The sequence below is a fragment of the Diadema antillarum genome, unplaced genomic scaffold (genome assembly GCF_040938485.1).
Source record: "Diadema antillarum isolate AM-2024a unplaced genomic scaffold, OU_Dant_1.0 seq00000981_RagTag, whole genome shotgun sequence".
NCBI classification, from domain to species: Eukaryota; Metazoa; Echinodermata; class Echinoidea; order Diadematoida; family Diadematidae; genus Diadema; species Diadema antillarum.
Window position 1 is genome coordinate 1,033,874 of NW_027271821.1, and position 19,188 is coordinate 1,053,061.

At 38.8% G+C, this 19,188-nt stretch overlaps 1 protein-coding gene across 1 annotated transcript in view; it reads left to right on the forward strand.

Moving 5' to 3' along the window:
* The window catches only part of LOC139742166 (probable G-protein coupled receptor CG31760), a 131,916-nt gene that overhangs the window by 69,691 nt on the left and 43,037 nt on the right, over positions 1 to 19,188 (forward strand). Inside the window, exon 5 of the mRNA XM_071652738.1 lies at positions 11,830 to 11,939. Within this exon, the coding sequence (XP_071508839.1) occupies positions 11,830 to 11,939 (110 nt within the window). The remainder of the gene's footprint in view (positions 1 to 11,829; positions 11,940 to 19,188) is intronic.

Below are 19,188 nucleotides of genomic sequence, written 5' to 3' on the forward strand. Positions count from 1 at the left end.
GTCATCCCCGCCACCATCATCAAGTATTCCTGTTGGCGATTGATGATGGTCAGCATCGTAATGGCAATGTTAGTGATAACAGAGAGAACGGCAAAGAAGGTTTCTTGAGGATATAACAAGTTTTAATGAGGAATATTAAGAATCACTGTTTATAATAGAGATAACACTTGTAACAGCCAAGTAGAGACGTGATTGCTCTCTTTTTTTCTATCAGGATGAAAAGTACTGGAGAATAGCGATGATCAATTATATACGACAGTAGCAGTGATTGTTGAGGTAGTAAGTAGTAAAGGAAACGTTGTAGATACAGCATTGAAATAATACATGATCTGGGCCCTGTTGCATGAAGAGATGCAATTAAAATTTATAGGTCAGAAAATCAAACATAAGTTAGGTATCAGCCAGTCAGAATTAAGTATTCACAGATTAATTTTTGATGTTCTGACGTATGTTTGATCTCGACTCTTATGCAACAGAGCCCATGTATAAAAAGTGATCATAGTAATGGCAGTGTGGTGGTAGTGGTAGTGCGCGAAGAATTACTGATAGCAGTCATTATAAAAGAAATTGTGTTTATCCATTCAAGTTGTTCAAGTTGATTTTATTTCACTTCCAACAAGCAAATAAGAAATACAAAGAAACACTCATATACACAGACGTCATGAAATCAGTACCACAATGCGATGAACAGAATAACATTGTAAGAAAAATATAGGTAGATTATTAACAGAGATACAAATATCTGTTACGTCACTGTGGTAAATGCATAAACGATATTGCTGGAAATGGAGGGGACTGCTAAAAAGCAGAGCTTGTAGAATGCAGTCCCCTCATAAAGAAAAAAAAATGCAAAAAAAAAAACAACAACAACAACAGCAAATTTCCCTAAGCGGTAGCAAAAAAAAAACAACAACAACAAAACAAAAAAACAAAACAAAACAAAAAAAAGAATGAAAGAAGTAGCAGGGGCAGGAGTAGAGGTAGAATCGTTACTGGTTTTTTTTTTCAGTCAATGCTACTAACAACACTGTTAAATCCAAAAATGACTCCTCTCCGTCAGTTCATTTCCATCAACATTATCACTGCTCTCTCTCTCACACAAATCGTCAATGTCGATATTATGATCGCCTTTCCAAACCTGTGTCATAGATACTTTCGGGTTAAACCACTTTCATTGCCATTCTGCATGTCCCTTTGTAGAAAACCTTAAAAACATGGTTGAAATGAACATCGTCCCCGTACATTATACCATTAAAAACATTCCCTGACTGTTGCAAGACTTGATCTGAATATGATCAGAATCTTATCATTATATTCTGTCAACTACCACACCAACATACTATCAAACTGAATTTTTCCACTTCATCTCCCTTCACCCACTTCCCTCTCTTTTTCTCTCCCTCTATCTTTCCATCTACCTATCTATCCATCCATCTATCTATACATATATATCTATCCATCTATCTATCGATCTACTGTCTCGTTATGTCTATATATTTCTGTCTATATCTATCTCTGTCTGTCTGTCTGTCTGTCTGTCTGTCTGTTCTCTCTGTCTCTCTCTGTCTCTTTGTATTCTGCCAAAACAATTTTCAATCGACCCAAAGTAATGTAGTCATCCAAATAAAAAAGAAAATATAGCCCACAATGCAAAGCTCCTTAGATTCCTGTTGGATTTTGCTTTCCTCATTCCTATTCCTTCGTGCTCGCATTTCATCTTTTCCCGTCCAAAGTACACAACGCTTGGATTTCATTAATGTATATGAAGTCATTTCGATATCTCCATTGAAGAAATGAGTATCAGTACTTCAGCTTCATTTCATCCATTTCAACTGTAAGACTCCAGCTCTTCCGTCTCCGGACCTTGTGGAGGGGACCGGAGGGGGAGGGGACCGGAGGGGGAGGGGCGGGCAGAAATGTTAAATGGATGTGAGCATTAAAGTCACTTTCTCCAATATCGATACGCACTGCGTCTCTTACTGTGTATCACACGGGACTCTGTAAGAGCTATAGGGCATTCCAGGCACCTAATAGGAAATGTCTGAAAGAAACCTTTAGAAAATCGTTGCCTCTTGGTTCTTTCTGCGGAGCTGAGATGGTTGTGACGTTAAAGGACAAGTCCACCTTCACATACACGTGGATTGAGTGAATGTAACACTATTAGTAGAACACATCAGCGAAAGTTTGGAGAAAATCCGACAATCCGTTCCAAAGTTATGAAATTTTAAAGTATCTGCACAGTCACTGCTGGGTGAGAAGACTACTACAGTGTATGATGTCACATGCGTATTATACAACGATATATGGAAAATAAAAACAGAATTTCATAAAACCGTACTTCTTTAATAAAGTGCCCACTTTTGACTTGTTACTGACGTATGTTAAGGGTAATATTATTCCCCCTGCCTTCTGAAAGAGAGAAGTCGAATGTTCTTTCGTTATGCGAGAAAAGTGAAAATATGTTGAATTTTCTTTATTCTTTCTTTATATCGTTGTAAACATGTGACATCACAAGCTATAGTAGTCTTCTCGTCCAGCCATGACTGAGCACAAACTTCAAAAAATCGTTACTTTTGAATGGATTGTTCGATTTTCCTCAAACTCTCACTGATGTGTTCTACTAATATTGCTGCATTCATTCAATTCACTTGTCTATGAAGGTGAACTTGTCCTTTAATGTGTATGGGTAGCTACAAATTTATGCCGTACTGTTACTTTAAGTCACATTAGTGACTCATGTATTCATGAAAGCGAAACAAACTAACTGTCACAACGCCTTGCGTTCAGTAAGGTTCTTGCGCTCGTTTTGAGAGAAGATTCTTCGATATTCCTTCGAAAGCCGAAAGAAGTGCCAAATCTAGGTCTGTTGTGTACATTCGAAAAGAGAAAAAGAAATAAAAGAGAGGGAAAAACGGTGCATTGTGTCTCTTCAGAACCTCCCCTCACGTACTCTGGGCATATATAATGACTTTGATTTCTTTTGTGTTTGCACACGAAGCCAATTTTGGTCGATCGAATAAGCACGGGTTGGGGCATTGGATCGTCACACTCAAACAGCCATCGGGGACGGGTCAATAGCATGGGGAGTAACAGGGACATAAACCGTAATAATTGTCAGCAGCCATGAAGGGAAAAAAAGAGAAATAAATGGGAAAAAAAGACGAAATAGATGGAGCGGACACCAAATGTATTTATAGAGCCCGTTGATGGTAAGGTCTAATGATCACTGGTGGGTTCCTTCATGAATATCTCATAACATACACGGAAATGTGTGGTATGAACCATGACTGTACTTCACCGTCATCTTCTCCTCCTCATACTCCCCCGACCTTTCTCCTTGTTTTTCTTCCTCCTCCGCATGCTCCTCCTTTTTGTTTTCATATATTCGTCCTTATTATCCTCCTTCTCTTTCTCCTCCTGCTCCTTCATCATCATCATCATCATTATCATCATCATCATCATTGTCTTCATCGTCATCTTCGTCATCATCTTCATCTTTTTCCTGTTTTTCTTTTTCTTCTTGTCTTTTTCTTCATCTCCTTTTTTATTTTTTTTTCAATTCATCCACTTCCCGTTTTCCCCTTCTCCTCCTCCCCATCCTCCTCATTTTTCGTTTCAGTCTATTCCAGAGTAGGCAATTTATATATGTAGTTACCAATCTACAAACCCCATGATAACTGTGACTCCTCTCTTCCTTTCATGGACTAGTAAGTCTGGCTTTTGACTTAAAGGTACTGTACAGTACTGGTTGAAGTAGGGAGTCATGTTTTGAACATTCCTAAGTGAGATAATGAAAAGCCTCTTATGAAATATGAAAGAGCATGTAATTTTAAGAAGGATTCAATATTTATTTGATGAAAATTGGTTTTCAAATGGCTGAGATATCCTTAAAAAGTGATAATGATAAAAGACAACATGCCAAAACTTTATCAGGATCTCTTTGTTTCACCTTGTTTTTGGATATCTCAGCCATTTCAAAACCGATTTTCATCGAATAAACTTTTGATACCCCTTAGAACTGCATGCTCTTTGACATCTCATAGAGTGGTTTCTGAATATCTCGCAAAACGTTAAAAGCTAAATCTTCACCTCGACCAGAACTGTACACACACTTTAACCTCGTAAATCATGCTTGCCAAAGCTTACATTATTGACCCAATCAAATGTAACATAATAATATCAATGATATTTTTCTTTTTTTTTCATGGAGGTTTTATAATTGCGGAGGATTAAAACAGGTCTTCAATTTAGATTATCATACAACACATTTGTATAAGCATGATTCTGAATATTGTGGACAAGTTTATCACCAATTGAAAAGCGCAAAAAGAGGGTGAGGATCAAGAGAGTCATATCTACCGCTTCCTTTCATGCGTTCCAAATTTCAGTGTAAGACTGCATGTTGCAGTTTGTGGACTTTGAGATGTTTTTGATAATCGCATTTACATCAATATCGGAAGAATTTCACAAACATACAGCTCAAATGCAATACCCGAAATTTCTGTTAATGTATGGCATTTTTGTCTGTCTATATCGAAATGTATTATGGATCCTTGATTTAGCCAGAGAACATTATTGAAACTCAGTTAATTCTTCCGTTCCTTTCTATCGCAATTTGATACTCGGCATCAAGAAGCGATCATTGCTTACTGTAGTGTTGTGCCAGCACCGCACCGCTGTCAGAAGTAATATTTGTTGAGAACGTATGTATTACATTTGATGTTTTGTTATGCTCCAATAGAGCGTTGTTTTGATTCCAAGCAATGTAGTGGTTTACCTCTTAATTTTGAAAAAAAAAAAAATTACTCGACCCCGAAAGAAAAACAGCCGTCAATTTGCATTCATCCCATGGCCGCCTGAAATGGCGACTTAATCGATAGAAGCTTCTTAATTAATGTGAAGATTCATGCTGTGGTCGTGCCGTGAATGCGGCCACAGCGATCAGTGTTTACAAAAGAGAAGCACTTTGCGCGCGCCTCGAGTGCCGTCCCAATTACCCGAGAAGCATGTTGCGCAAGAGTTATGCAAATAATGTCCTGATATTCCGGTCACTCTTTCATTAATGTCCGTCCTGCCTTATGAAGATAGAAGGGTAAAGGAGGTTGGGGGGGGGGGGGGAGGGGAATGAGCCCAATCTTATTTGCTCGAAGCCCACGTTTACCTGATGGATTTTGATCCACATTAACGTGAAACGAAACAAAGACGGGAAGAGGGTTAAATGAAATTAGCCACGAATACGCTCATTTGTCTGTGACCTTCTCTAAAATCATGACAAAAGAAACCGTTTTCTCAGGACGATAATGTAACTCATCTCAGACTGTGAACTATAATTGGTGCCCAGAATCAAACGACCTAAGTTATAAGGTTTAAATCAAGGTCATTGTAAACATATTCTCGTCTTTTTATTTCTCTCTCATCATCTTCTTCTCTTCTCTTTCTTTCTCTCTTTCTCTTACAAACAAACAAACAAACAAACAAACACATGCACACACACCCACACAAACACACGCATACTCTCTCTCACGCTCTCACAATCCTATTTTTTTTCTTTGGGTTATGTCTTCATGCCATCAACTCCGTTTTGTATTCTCTCGACCTCCACCGCCGTCTAAGAAGACCACCATCAGAATTCAAGTTGTTTGTCCGTACAGGCATCCGTTCCCTTCAAAAGAACAGTTTGGGAGATCGACTCCTTGGAAGTACTCTGGAGCGAACGACAAAAATCCGCTGACGACTCCATTATCGAAGTAAAGGTCAAATTGTCGCGATTCTGGGTGAGGTCAAGTCGTCACTCGTATGGACGAGGCGGTGGTTGTAACAAAAGAAACTAGCAGATACTTTCTGCTAACAGTGGTTTCCCAAACTTAGCAGCAAGGCGAGATGTGCTGAGCAGAGGAGTGTTATCCTTTACGAAGGCCCGTCGCAGAAAGAAACAAAGAAAAAAAATGTACGTTAGAGTGTCGGAATGAAATTCCCAATAAGTATATATAATCATTATGGCGTGTGCGTGGTGTTAGCACTTCTTTTTCGTCACGCCACTAAAAGAAAACATCACGGTAAAATTCAGCGCCACTCCGCATGTGTGTTGACTTTTATATATACACAAGGAGTGAAAGTACATGTATAAACAGAGGATAGTTGATGTCTACGCAATTTCAGAAGGAACATAACTAGGCTGCAGAATTCTAAAGTTTCACATGTTGTTAAGGAAAGGTAGATGTTGGTGACAACCTCATTATGGAAATGTGACAAGGTGATAGCAATTTTGTTTGTCATTGCCATAATACTGTCTGATACCCCTGGGCGTTTTTGCATAAAAATATGCAATCAAACATAAGTCAGAAAATCAAATATTAGTCAGGTATCAGCCAATCAGAATTGAATATCAATCAGGCTTATGTTATAGTTTCTTACTTATGATTGATCTCAACTTTTATGCAACAGAATCCTGGTCTCTACTCACACGAACACTCATATATTCCCCTCCCAATCATCAATGATGGCATCTTTTTTTTTTTTAATCGAAAGACATTAACAAAAATACGCCATTACTGATGCCTTGCTCGTAACTCTTAAATGAAATTTAAAAAAGAAAATCATTGTCCAGAATTTCCTGTTATCACATCAACTACGTCATTTGAGTTTAGGTGACTAACAGTCCTAAAAGAAGTCTTTTTTGGAATTAGTTATTGAGATTCATCTTGTACTTATACACGCTTTTGCATTCTGCGAAACTGCAAGGCGACAAGCGAATTGGTGCAGAGACAATCTGGTTCTGTCTTCACAAGAAAGGCATTATTCGAAATCGAGGGCTGATTCATCGTAACGTATTTAAGGTGTTTCTCTCCCCCCCCCCCCCTCCCTCTTTTCCCTCTGTCATCCTCCCACTTTGTTCCTTTTAGTTGCTAAGTTTCCTTCTTTCTCTCCTTCTTCATCATCTTCTCTTGCTGTCGATACCATCTAAGCGGCGTCTTCGCAACCACCTTTACGTTGCAAGACCTCTAGATAAACAGGCAAGGATGAATATGTAATTAAGTTGGCGACCTCACTCTACAGCTGTGTATGCAGAAGGAACTAATCGAAGCATCTCACTCCAAACAACTGCCAAAAGTCGGTCATGCCGATTTAGATTTGGAAGTCAGGAATTGCGTTTAAGAGGACTATGAAGTCCAGTGCCTTTCCTTCCTTTTCATACCATGTTGAAATAATCTAGAAAATGGACAGTACCACATTGTACTGTAAACTTGCAAAAGGTGCACTGAAACACAATTTTCAGTTATACACAGTGCCAGTAAAGAGCAGTGCTATTAAAGACAGAAATCTGTACGTTAGATGTACGAAATTGGTCAGTGACAGTCATGAGCAATATGGGACAAGGTTGCTGTGTTTCTGTACGTCTGTGCGCGCGTGTGTGTGTGTGTGTGTGTGTGTGTCTGGCAAGACTGCTATGCATGATTATGAAAAGGTGTTTCATCAGGATTGAAGGCGGTATGTGTGTGTGTCTGTCTGTCTGTCTGTGTGCGCGCGCGCACGTGTTTGTGTTTTACGTGTGAAAAATAGATCAGAGAATCATTGTATAAGACAAATAATGCACAAGTTTAAGTTTGTGACTGAAAATCAGCCCTATACCCGACCAAAGCTTGGTGAATTGTGGGCCGTGGGCCTCTGTCATAATGTGTGCGTGTGTGTATGTGTGTACTATCAGCAATGACATAAATATCTAAGTCTCAGTTGTTATTGTTTATTTCTTCTTTTTGTAGCATCATGATTATGGGAAATACAATGATTGGAAATAAACTCTGTTGAATTGAATTGAATTGAATTGAATTGAATTGGGTTCGCACTGGAACGATTGTAATACGACCGGCGAGATTCTTTGGGGGGAAAAAAAGAAGACAATAAAAACAAGAATAACAACAACAACAACAGTCAGGATATTAACAAAGCATACCCGAAAAAAAAAAACCACATCAGAACTTGACTTTCTTCCAGAAGCTAGGCTTGTGGGACCAAGTCCTCCAAGATGGCGTCGCTCCTCACCGTCCATCGCCAAGTCGGAATTTGGAGCCTTTCGGAAATCACAATCATTAGAGAATTATCGCTTCTACCCCTTTGCTGCGCCCTTGGCTCTCCCGGAGATTCAGTCTCCGATTCTTGCGGGGATACATGCGCCCGCGAAAATGTCAAGGTTGGGAACATAGAACCTCACATGAATATCAAGTCGGGTTTGATTGAAACACGTCGGTAATATAAACGACGTACTGGCCTGCGGTGAATGCTCACGCCCTGAATTTTCTTTTAGAATCCAAGGAATTTGCCTCATTGGGAAGCCAGATCACGCCCCCATGCTAAATGTCGGCGCCTATCCTCTTACAAGATGTTCACAATTTACAAGGTAAAAAGAAAAAGAACAACGGAATACGAAACAAACAATATATCTTAAATGTTACGTGTTATCTTTTGTTTATTAGAAATCTTTTTCTCCCTTCGTAGGGATAATCAATTGAGTATCCCCCTCCCCCTCCCCCCCCCCCCCCCCCCCACCACCACCACCACCACCACCACCAACGTTTGATGGAAACGGACCGAGTCTATGGAGTTGGCAATGTATCCTTTACGGGTAATGACAACTAATGACAAAAAAAGAAGAAAGAAACGGAACTTCCATGAGGGAATATCCCTACTTTAATTTGAAAAGGCTGGTACCCTCGTCTCATTTTTTCTTTTTTATTATTACAGTACCGACCAAATTTATTACTTCTTACGGCAACAAGTTGTAGGACGCATCAATAGCATGGTATTCCCTATTTCCCCCTTGTTACATTTTATCAGCGGATAAACTATGTCTTGGCTGTACTATCTACTTATGATAGAAGGACAATTTCTTGATTGATAGAAGCTTTTAACTACCATCAAGAATGAGACGAAAACAAGAAGGTTTTTTGCTTTGCTTTTCTTTTCTTTCCCTTATAGTGGGCCGACATTGAGATAATGTGTTTTTCATTTTCGCTGTTTTTTTTTTTTGCGTCTTCATGAGCATGTCAACGATGAAGGGTGGGGGGGGGGGTATAGTAAAGCCTAAATAAAACCTTTCAGTAAGGAGAAAATGGGTTGGGTATAGAGAGATAAAGAGGCAACTGGAAACTGCGGAATGACAGCTCTACTGACTAACGTGTCATAGTGGTCGAAATCACTACTAAATGATTGTAGCTTTCCGTGCCGGAGTGTATACCTAGAGGACAATTCTAGACCAGTGCAAGGCCTGTAAACAAACATGTAATCATATTAACACAACACTGAAAATTCGACCAAAATCGGATAAATTCTTTAAGGATAGAATTACGGAAGTTCTGAAATCATGGAAATTGTGAAGTTTTGCTATATTTCATTCAATTAATTTTAGGTGTTTTTTTTTTTTTTGGGGGGGGGGGGGCAAACCAAAAACTAATATGAACATGCAAATGAGTGAGCTGATGGTGGTGCCATCACATCACTCTTTGGAATTACATGCAAACATTTTAGATTTGTTCATTATAAGTATTCAGCCACTTTTGACCTGTTTGTTAATAATGATGTGCGCGTGAATGTTGTGTATAATGCCGTATATCTAAACGTAGATCAGTATGAATTTGTGATATGATCTGTTTGACTATTGAGATATGAGTCTAGATCTTCTTTTCTGTACCCTGTGTCTCTCGTTGCTCATTCCAGGAGACGGCAGCCTTGGCGTTAGAGGTCACATTATTTACTGATAGAAATAAAGCTTTTTGAAGGCAATACATCAACTCCTATTTTAAGCATAACGCTCCAGAAATAATTTGGGGAAAACAAAATCCATGCGACGCCTTCAAGGATGTTCTTACACAAGCCATGCGCTCTTTTGTTTGTTTTCATATTCCATTCCTATTCCAAATCCTTCTTGATTTCATGGTGACAGGCCGTTTGCCAGGAGCAATTATTTCATGTATAATCCCCGCCTTCGAACCGAGACGGAACTAATCATTGGGTGTTTAAGGTCATTTTAACGGATTACCACTCTGCCAGGCGAACAAAAAAACAGAACAAAATAAAAGTCCCAGAATTTTGTCACCTTTTGTGGGAACTTTCTTTGTCATTTTTTTTTTCAAGCATAACTCACTTCTTCGTTACATATTCCGAGCGAGCAAATGGCGTTCGCCATGAATATTCATGACGACGCGGAGAGCTCACAGCCACTTGCGGTGGCTAACATCACCAATTTACATTGCAAACACATCTTTGCATTCAATCGGAAACAAACTATAGGGGAAGAGAGAGAGCCGAGCATTCACAAATTCTGTTTTCTTGTGTGTTTTCCCCCCTTGGGAACCGACAAAGGAAAATGAAGAAGGAGCAGGGTCTCTGACGAAACCTCAATCAAAGATTCCTATAATAATAAGGTCAAAATGATTATTAAAGAGCTACTTTGCCTCTCCTCAACAGAAATGGAGGTGGATGCTTTTGTGTAATAACCCCGACTGACATAATAGTATGCCCCATCTCACTCAGTGAGGCCCCTCTGTAATCAGTCCGTTTGTATGACGTGGGTATTTGAGTATATTATTTGTGTTATGTAGCATATACATAATTATGGCAAGTATTAACTAACAAGAAACATAGCTCTATATGCTTTTTTGTAAAAGCTTTGTTTCCCATTTTCGACTGTTAATTTGCAGTATATCGTCGTGACATTATTAGTCTCATCTTTTTAGCTGATATCTACTTTTTTTAAAGTTTGCCGGATAGCAATGATACGTAATACATCGTTGTCTTCCTGATCTTCTTTTGTATGTGAAATAAAAGTAGGAATGTTAACAGGAATGAAATGTTTTGGTAACTATCAGAACCTTGATGTCAGGTTAGTATTTTTTCATCATCCGCAAAGAACTTCCAACAACATAAGAATGTTTTCATCAACGATTAATTTGTTGGCTTCATGTATAGTGATTGTGATGGGAAATTAAAGTGTAAGAAAAAAGAAAAATTCACACAGTTTTTATGAAACATCACATTCTGGTCAAAATTTCGTATGCGCACCCTAAAAAATGAAATGGTAATAAACATTTTGAATATTAACAGATACCAGATAACGAACAAATAAGCAAAATATGTCAAAGCAAAACAAACAAAGATTGTTCGTTGCTTGGCTCTGTTTATACTCTGCATGACACCAACAGATACGAACCCTATCCACAGTTCACAGATGCTTTGTTAGTAGTTTTAGCTTTAAAGGTCTTATAGCCCTTTTTGTAAACGTCATGAAATTTAATATGGTTAAAGAATAATGTCTCCCAAGATCGCGTATGAAATCTTACGGTAATGGGCCCAAGAGTATTTTTTTTTTCTTTTAAAGAAATGCAAAACTATCCGCATGTCTCTTGGGTATACGTACGTTCCCCTTTCTTACCAAGAACAGCGGTCATTTGGACGGCTGGATTTTTTTTTTTTTTTTTGAGGGGGAAGGGGAGTTGGTTAGGATAAATTCACTTAAAATCTAAAGTTTTTCTTCCCCCTCCGTCATAAAGAAGTTTCTAGTTCTGTCATTCTGAGGTACAGTCTGAATTACTTACCTCTATAACATACCAGCTTATGAAAGGAATCTAATTTTCAGGGTTGCAAAAGGGACACGCAAACTTTAAGTCGTTTCCCTCCAAGTTTGCAATCCCCCCTAGAGTTTGTACAGAACCCACGAGATTAGAAATGAGTTAAATCGATCGTGAGAAATCATATTACGCGACGAAATGCCTGCGTGTAATAGATTCCTTCGTATGAAACTGTAATAATTTTCTTCTATTTCTCATCTGCCATCAGGCACTTGTGGGCTATGGCCTTCCCACGGCGACGAGGTGTACGTTAATGCAGTGGTTTAAAGAGGTCGGGTTCTCAACGCTATATGGCGCTCTTCTCCTCAAAACGTGGAGGTGAGTATAATAATGTATGCCAACCGCCAAAAGCCTGCACGGTTCCTGCATTGTAAACTCAAAACTTGTCCATCAGCCGCCTCTGGTTATAACATGGAATTCAAGGTATAGCTACACCGTAAATGTGGAGCTCATCCTAAGACGTATAACATTATGAGCATATCCCCTGTCATTGTTTGTCAAGTATATACACGTGTATGTCTGTATGAGAGAATAATGGTACAACATGTATCTTGGTCATAGCGATGAGTGCAATGTGTGTGTGTGTGTGTGTGTGTGTGTGTGTGTGTGTGTGTGTGTGTGTGTGTGTGTGTGTGTGTGTGTGTGTGTGTGTGTGTGTATGTGTGTGTGTGTGTGTGTGTGTAAGAGAGAGATTTAATTGTGTACCAGAAAGCAAAGGCATTTACTAAATTATAAACTATGTATGTATTTGTACACAAACTTTCATTTCATTAATTCATTTTCATTTTTAGCAAAGAATATGAATGTACAAAACATATCCTGCTTTAAAAAAAATGTACATGTTTAAATATAAATATGTCAAAATAGAGTGCAAGCCAAAATGATACGTTGTAAAGCTTAGCAAAGATGCATGATATTAACTTAATAATCTTGATAACGGAGGGGAAGCTAAATAGTAGGGCTTTCCTAACTTTATTGTATAGATATACACAAAGTAGAGTGTGAATAGGACGGATGTACAGTATGCAATGAACCACTCTCTCTCCCTCTCCTCCCTCCCTCTCTAACTTTTCTCTCTTTAATATATACCTAAGATCATATTCTTTAGTCCGTGCTCTTTTCATACTTCTTTGAAGTACTCTCGCTGGTAATTTTTTTCACTAAATCAGAATTGTTTCAATCATAAGATAATTTCTCAGAAAAGCGGGGCCTAATGCGATACAAAAACAGGACGTTATGACGTGCTCTGTCTCTCATGTATTATGAGATAATGCATACGAAATCTGAATTGAACTTCGATGGTTCATGACTGTCGTTCTGTCTTTGGAAACCGCTTGATTATGATTTACATAAAGTGTATGAGAGCATATCACACTTTGCTGCGATCGCCGGATTGGAGATGAAAGCCTCAGTGGGGGCATATTTCTCATAATTCCCAACGCTTTATTGATGAAGATGGCAAATTGATTCCCGTTTGGAGTTATTGCATCTCATAAAACCAATTCATATTTGTCTTGAGCGCGTCGTATTGATCTGGAGAATAAGTTTTTTACAAGAGCCTTAATGAGATTAGACAAGTCTAAATGCGGTAGCCTCCCCCTTTCGATCGTGATTAAAGGCCGTAACCGTATCCTCGGGGTATGCGGTCGTGACGCGCGTCGTCAATTAAAATCTAGACTACGCCTTGCATTAAACAACCCCTCTGAGCAGTGATTTGGAGAAATAACAGCCAGAGTTGGTTTACACAACCTTGCCTTGTGAAAATAGATTTGATTTCGTGCCCCTGAGATGCCGTTACTAACGTTATCATTTTCCTTAGAGCGAGAAGCGCCAGTGAATACATACAGCCCCAAAGACAATTGCGAGGGACTTTTTCCCCCTCCTTTTCTTTTGCTTTTCAATCGCAAGCTATTGCAACTTTAACGATGATGTATTTTTTTTTTTTTGGGGGGGGGGAGAGAAGGACCACGTGATTTAAAAGGACTCTGAACGAGTTTAAGGAAAGGCGCTACTCGAGTTGAATGCAAGCGTACTGCTTTGGAGTAAAACATAGTCTTGTGAAATGTTCTGCTTGAACACGCCACGATTTAATGGTGTAATGCACTTCAAATTCGTACATTACAGGTTCTCATTTTCTTTCTCCCGCAGACAGCACGTTTCATCTCAAAACTGTAGCCATTGTTTCATAAAGTAAGCACTGATAAATAAGATTCTTTACCTAACGTATCTATCAGTAGACTTGTCCGTGCGGCGTGATATTATCATCTGTAATATGCATCTCTTTTCCTACCCTGATTAGATTACGAGATTATTTTTTTTTCGCCAGGGTTCTCTTCTGCCCATCCAGTCTGAGAACAGTTTGTACAAAGATGAGCGCACAGAATGATTTATTAATGTTCATTTCTGCTCATTCACAGACCCGCTATTCTCAAATGCATGTCCCAGATTGATGTAGTGCGAGGATCTTTATTATCTAAGGCATACTTTACCTTGCCATCTTCTACCATCGATCCTCTGTCATCAATTTTACACTCTCAACGTGGTCTCCACGCGGGTGAAGCTGTCAGAAATGTTATCGTCGACGAGCATCTTGATTTAAACCACTGGGATTATACCTACGCTTATGTAGAAGACTTTAGCCATGTCTCATTTCTCATTTTCAAGAAGTTGAGTGCACTCGACAGGGGGTAATTTATGATAAAATCGTAATAAAAACAATGGAATCTTCACTATCTGTCGTAGCCCCCCCCCCCCCCTTCCCCCTACATTACACTACCAGGGTCCAATCAGTGCAGTGATAATGGCTTTTAAGGGAGCAGTGAGAACCACTACTGAGTCCCACTAACCCCTGAGAATCATAATCTATTTCATCAATTTTTTTTTAATACTGCGTAATCATCATCATTCTGAGCGTTACTCTAGATCATTCTGACATCCATTTTAAACATATCATTATAATCATAGTAGTTCGTGATTGATTAGTTTGATTGCTAAATAAATGAAATGAGCAACTAATCGCGCCTGAAGAGGGCAGGGAGAGGTGCTCATTTTTTTCATGATTATAACAACCCAGCATCCTAGAAAGTGATATTTACATGTGTATTTCACGAATGCATAAATCTGATAGGTCCGTGAAAGCTAAAATGTAGAACGTATTCCGTGTATACCGCCCTCAACGAGCGTAGACATTTTATACAGCTGATGGTGGCAGATGGCTACAGAGCACTAACTGTCCACCGAAATGGGTATCACCAGGGAGCTCGTGGTTGATAGATTACCCTGTGTATGTTGAGGACATCATTATTTCTCGATATCTCTAGACAGAGCACATCTACCTAAATCATTCATGATCCAAAAATCAACCGCTGTATTCCGAGCACATCTTTCCCGTCCAGCAGTGAGTCATGGGAATGAACGTGTTTACGCAACCTTTGACCTTAAAATCATGTTCCCCCCCCCCCTCCACACTTTCTTTTAGTTTTTCTTATCTGTTATCTGGTGATTAGCAGCTTGCATCTTTTATGAAGATGATCGATCAATTCCTGCCTTTGCCCACTGATCTCCCAAGTATGATGAGGATAATGTGCCCACTCATTTCAGCATAGAAATCCAGATGATAACCTCTTTGTAACCGATTTTTGGTCGAACTAAGAAGATAAGTCATTGCATCTCGAAACCTGGCCACACAGCATTCACGATAGAGAAAGAAATAAAGGAGGGGAAGTTTTTTTTAAAATAAATTACTGCTTAATAAAGAATTTCTCTACAAGATGACTGTAGTGGATAATAGCATAAATGAGTAAAAACTAAAGATGCAGTGAACAATTGCAAGATGTGATGAAAGGAAAATATCGCCATTTTGACATTTTGACATTTTGATAGCCAATTTGAGTATACACAACAATCAAATGCTACTCTTTTACAAAACAGAAGAACACGATATCGTTCATTTATTCATCGCCGTGGAGATATTATCTCAGTGCTGCACAGAGTTCGTCAATCTGGGTTGACCGACTCTCCGTGACATTTTACTTCGTACTTTCACTGTCAGAATCCACGGGCTTTAATGTCAAAACGACATGACTGGCAAAAAAATGAGCAAACTGAGAGTAAAATTTGTAAGGTATAGGTTGCGCTTGATGATCCTTTGCATCACACTTTTTTGTTCTTTTTCTATCTAATTGTTTCTACTACTACTACTACTAGTTTCTTTTAAATACTGCTAGCACTACTACTATACTGCTTCTTCTTCTTCTTCTTGGTCTCTGTTTTCCTCCTCCTCCTCCTCCTCTTCTTCTTCTTCTTCTTCGTCATCATTATCATCTTCTTCTTTACTTGCTTGTAACGTCATGAGCGTAAAGTGAATAATATCGAACGGTTATTTATTATAGCAAAACTGTGGACTGTCTACTTTTGATATTTTGACCCTCAGTGAGAAACTGGTATTCACAATGTTCATTTTCATCATCCCTATTATTATGCTATGATGTGGCTGTATGCGTGCGGTAGACAGCTCGCGTTTCAGACTCGCGGGCACTCCGATTTGTATTACAAAAGAAGAGGAAATCCACGCTGATCTCACTCTCTCGCGACCTCAGAAATGAAGGTCGCTGCCATTACTAGATATTGTACAGTAGACACCTGTGGATGTCACAAATACCTCCGAGTTCAAGAGGATGGAACAAACGACAGATAAAACCAAACCAAATCAAGCCAAAAATAGACATATCAGTGATAGTCAGAGTGCTTGCAGCATAGAGACTTGACTAATATTGTTCCTCGGAAGATCACCGAGAGTCACCATGAATAAATAGAAGAAAAAGAAATCTGCATCGCTTGATCCAGAACACCGAATGAGAACAACTTAAAGGAGACCTCCGGATGATTTTCAGATTGTTACATTTGAACAACTATGAATTTGTTATACTAAGGACAGAGTTTCAGAATTTGTGCTAATTGGGATGAAGAATAAGAATATTTTCAAAATTTAGAGCAAATTGCAATGAACAAGGATGATGACATGGCAGAGTCACCAAAAAAATGTATGAGTTGGGGCTCAAGGAAGCAGAACAAAAGAAGAAGGCATGCATAGATTATACACAGGTGAACTCGCAAGCAAGCGATATTGCAATGGAATTACACTGCTACATTTCTGAAATATGTGAACCTCCTATGTCATCATCCTTGCTCAGTGGTTTTTAATGGAGTTGTCGATTTGTGTACTACGTGATGTGAAATTATGAAAATCGTCTGGAATGTCCCTTTACTATAGTGGATCCATTGATGTTGATGATTTTTTTTAAGAGTTGCTCCTATCATTCATTCACAACTGTGCTCGTCTATCATTTGTGGCTGGATGAAGTATGAAGCGACTCAATTTGATTCAGTTCAATGTAGAGTTATTTTCATTTTTATTGATAAAACGTAACACATGTAACATACATTTCACTCTGTTAGTACCATAGGAATAATATACAAGATACTTTGGTGATTTGAGCAGAGTTTATCATTTATTATAATCCACTCAATAGCGAAATAGTGTAATTAATTATCAAAGCAAACAATATGTAATGTAAGAAAAATTCCCGCTCTTTCATTATGCCAATAAATAATTACACAAGTCAATGAAGACCTGGACCCTGTTTCATAAAGCTGTTCGTAAAGTTACGAACAACTTACGAGCAACTGGTGATCAGTTCTGATGTGCTATACTTATCAGAATTTCCATAATTCAGCATAAGAACTGATCACCAGTCGCTCGTAAGTCGTTCGTAACTTTACGAACAGCTTTATGAAACACCCCCCAGATTATCGTTGGCTGACAATCAAGCATGTGCATGCCCATTGACTGTTGCTGTTCAGCACCCTGCTTTGTCAAGGCCTACAATAAAATCTGCCGTTAAGCAGGTATCAATGTAGGTGATTGTATTATTCGACAGAATATTGGCAAACGTTTCTTTGCTTTGTGGTCCACTACACTAGTCTTGTAGTAACAGGTGTTACTCCATTGTTTAGTTTAGTTTTGTTTTGTTTTTTCATCTAGCTTGTCCAGTGTCATGTGCATGTGTGCAGTATGTGCGTCTAGATGATTTTCTCATTCTATAACCTTTCCAACTTGAATGAATTCCTGCGATAGTCTGGTTTTCTTACATATTCAAATTTTAAGCATATCAATTTCTTTACAAAAATTGTTCCAGACATCCAGAGAGCTCGCCCGAAGTTTCCCTAAGTGCCTAAAATATGCATGCAAAGTGCATTCCAAGTACATACATGACACAGCACATCACGTAATGCATTGAAAAAACGTTAAGTTTGCAAAGTAGAATGGTGAAATAACGTGTTACACAGGTCCGCAGGGACAAATCCTCAAAAGTGGACCAGTAAACGGGGCCAATTATGTATTAGGAACAAATGTGGGGGACTATAGTTGTGTATTATTATGTTGAAGACATTTTCGCCCTAGATCCTGTTTTCTGGGATTTTGTCTCTGACAAATAACTTTATGCAAATATTAACAGTGCAAATAGGTGGAGCTAAATGCCCGTGGTAAAGACAAACAGAATTAGAATGGATGAAGTCATATCGAATAAACCTTGCACATCCCTCAAACATGATTTGCTGAGGGCTACCAACTAATCATTGTGTTATAATTGAATGGTATGTCGTGTGTCTCGGACAGTTATTTTGTCCAGCTATACTTTCGTTCTATCCGTTGGCACTTGAATTCAAAATTAGTGAGCTTTGTATAACGTGTAGTTATAAATAGAAAGCCATGGTCATGCACTCTATCGCTGGAACGTCATCGGACACGTGCTCTGTCCATGAGCATTGTGTTTGTTGCAAGTATCACAAACAATCCCGATGTAAATGACGCACATTTTCTTACTCAATGTTTACTACTTTCGCGGAGCATAATCTGTACAATTCGATATTCCCCGCGTTTGTGTTTGTGTGGATCAACAGTAGTATTGCATTACAAAAACAAACGAACCGACAGACAGACAGACAAACAACACTTATTATACAAATGAATTCACACATTGAAAATATCTGCATTTATTTCGTCTTTTTTTGTGAGAAACGATCCCCTTGGAGTTGACCACGTGTTTATGCATGTCTTTTATTTCTATTTTCATTTATTTTGATTTCTTTCTTTTTTCTAGCAGAGTTGCGTGGGCTCACAAACAGTTTTTTTCCGAATGGAATTGCTTCCAGATAAGACTTTATCAGAAGTGAGGATGTCGCTAACAAAATCGTAATAAAGGCCAACACTTTCACATTCGACGTTGAGATCAGTCTAAAAGCCGCTTTCTTAGCACCGACTTCCTCTATATATCTGCATGTTTCGATTCGGTCGTCAGAGGATTTCTCTCGTTACACCAAAGTGGGACGCAGTGCAAGTCTGACAAACATTTACCGAAGACGCCTTTCCTTCATCGATTTTTTGCAACAGAAAGCCCCTCACGCTGCGGTCAAGACCCTTGTGATTCGTCGTGTTTGTCGAAATACCTCTAAAACATCTAAAAGAAGGAGTTTTTTTCCTTGACCTCCATCTCTTTGTGCGTCT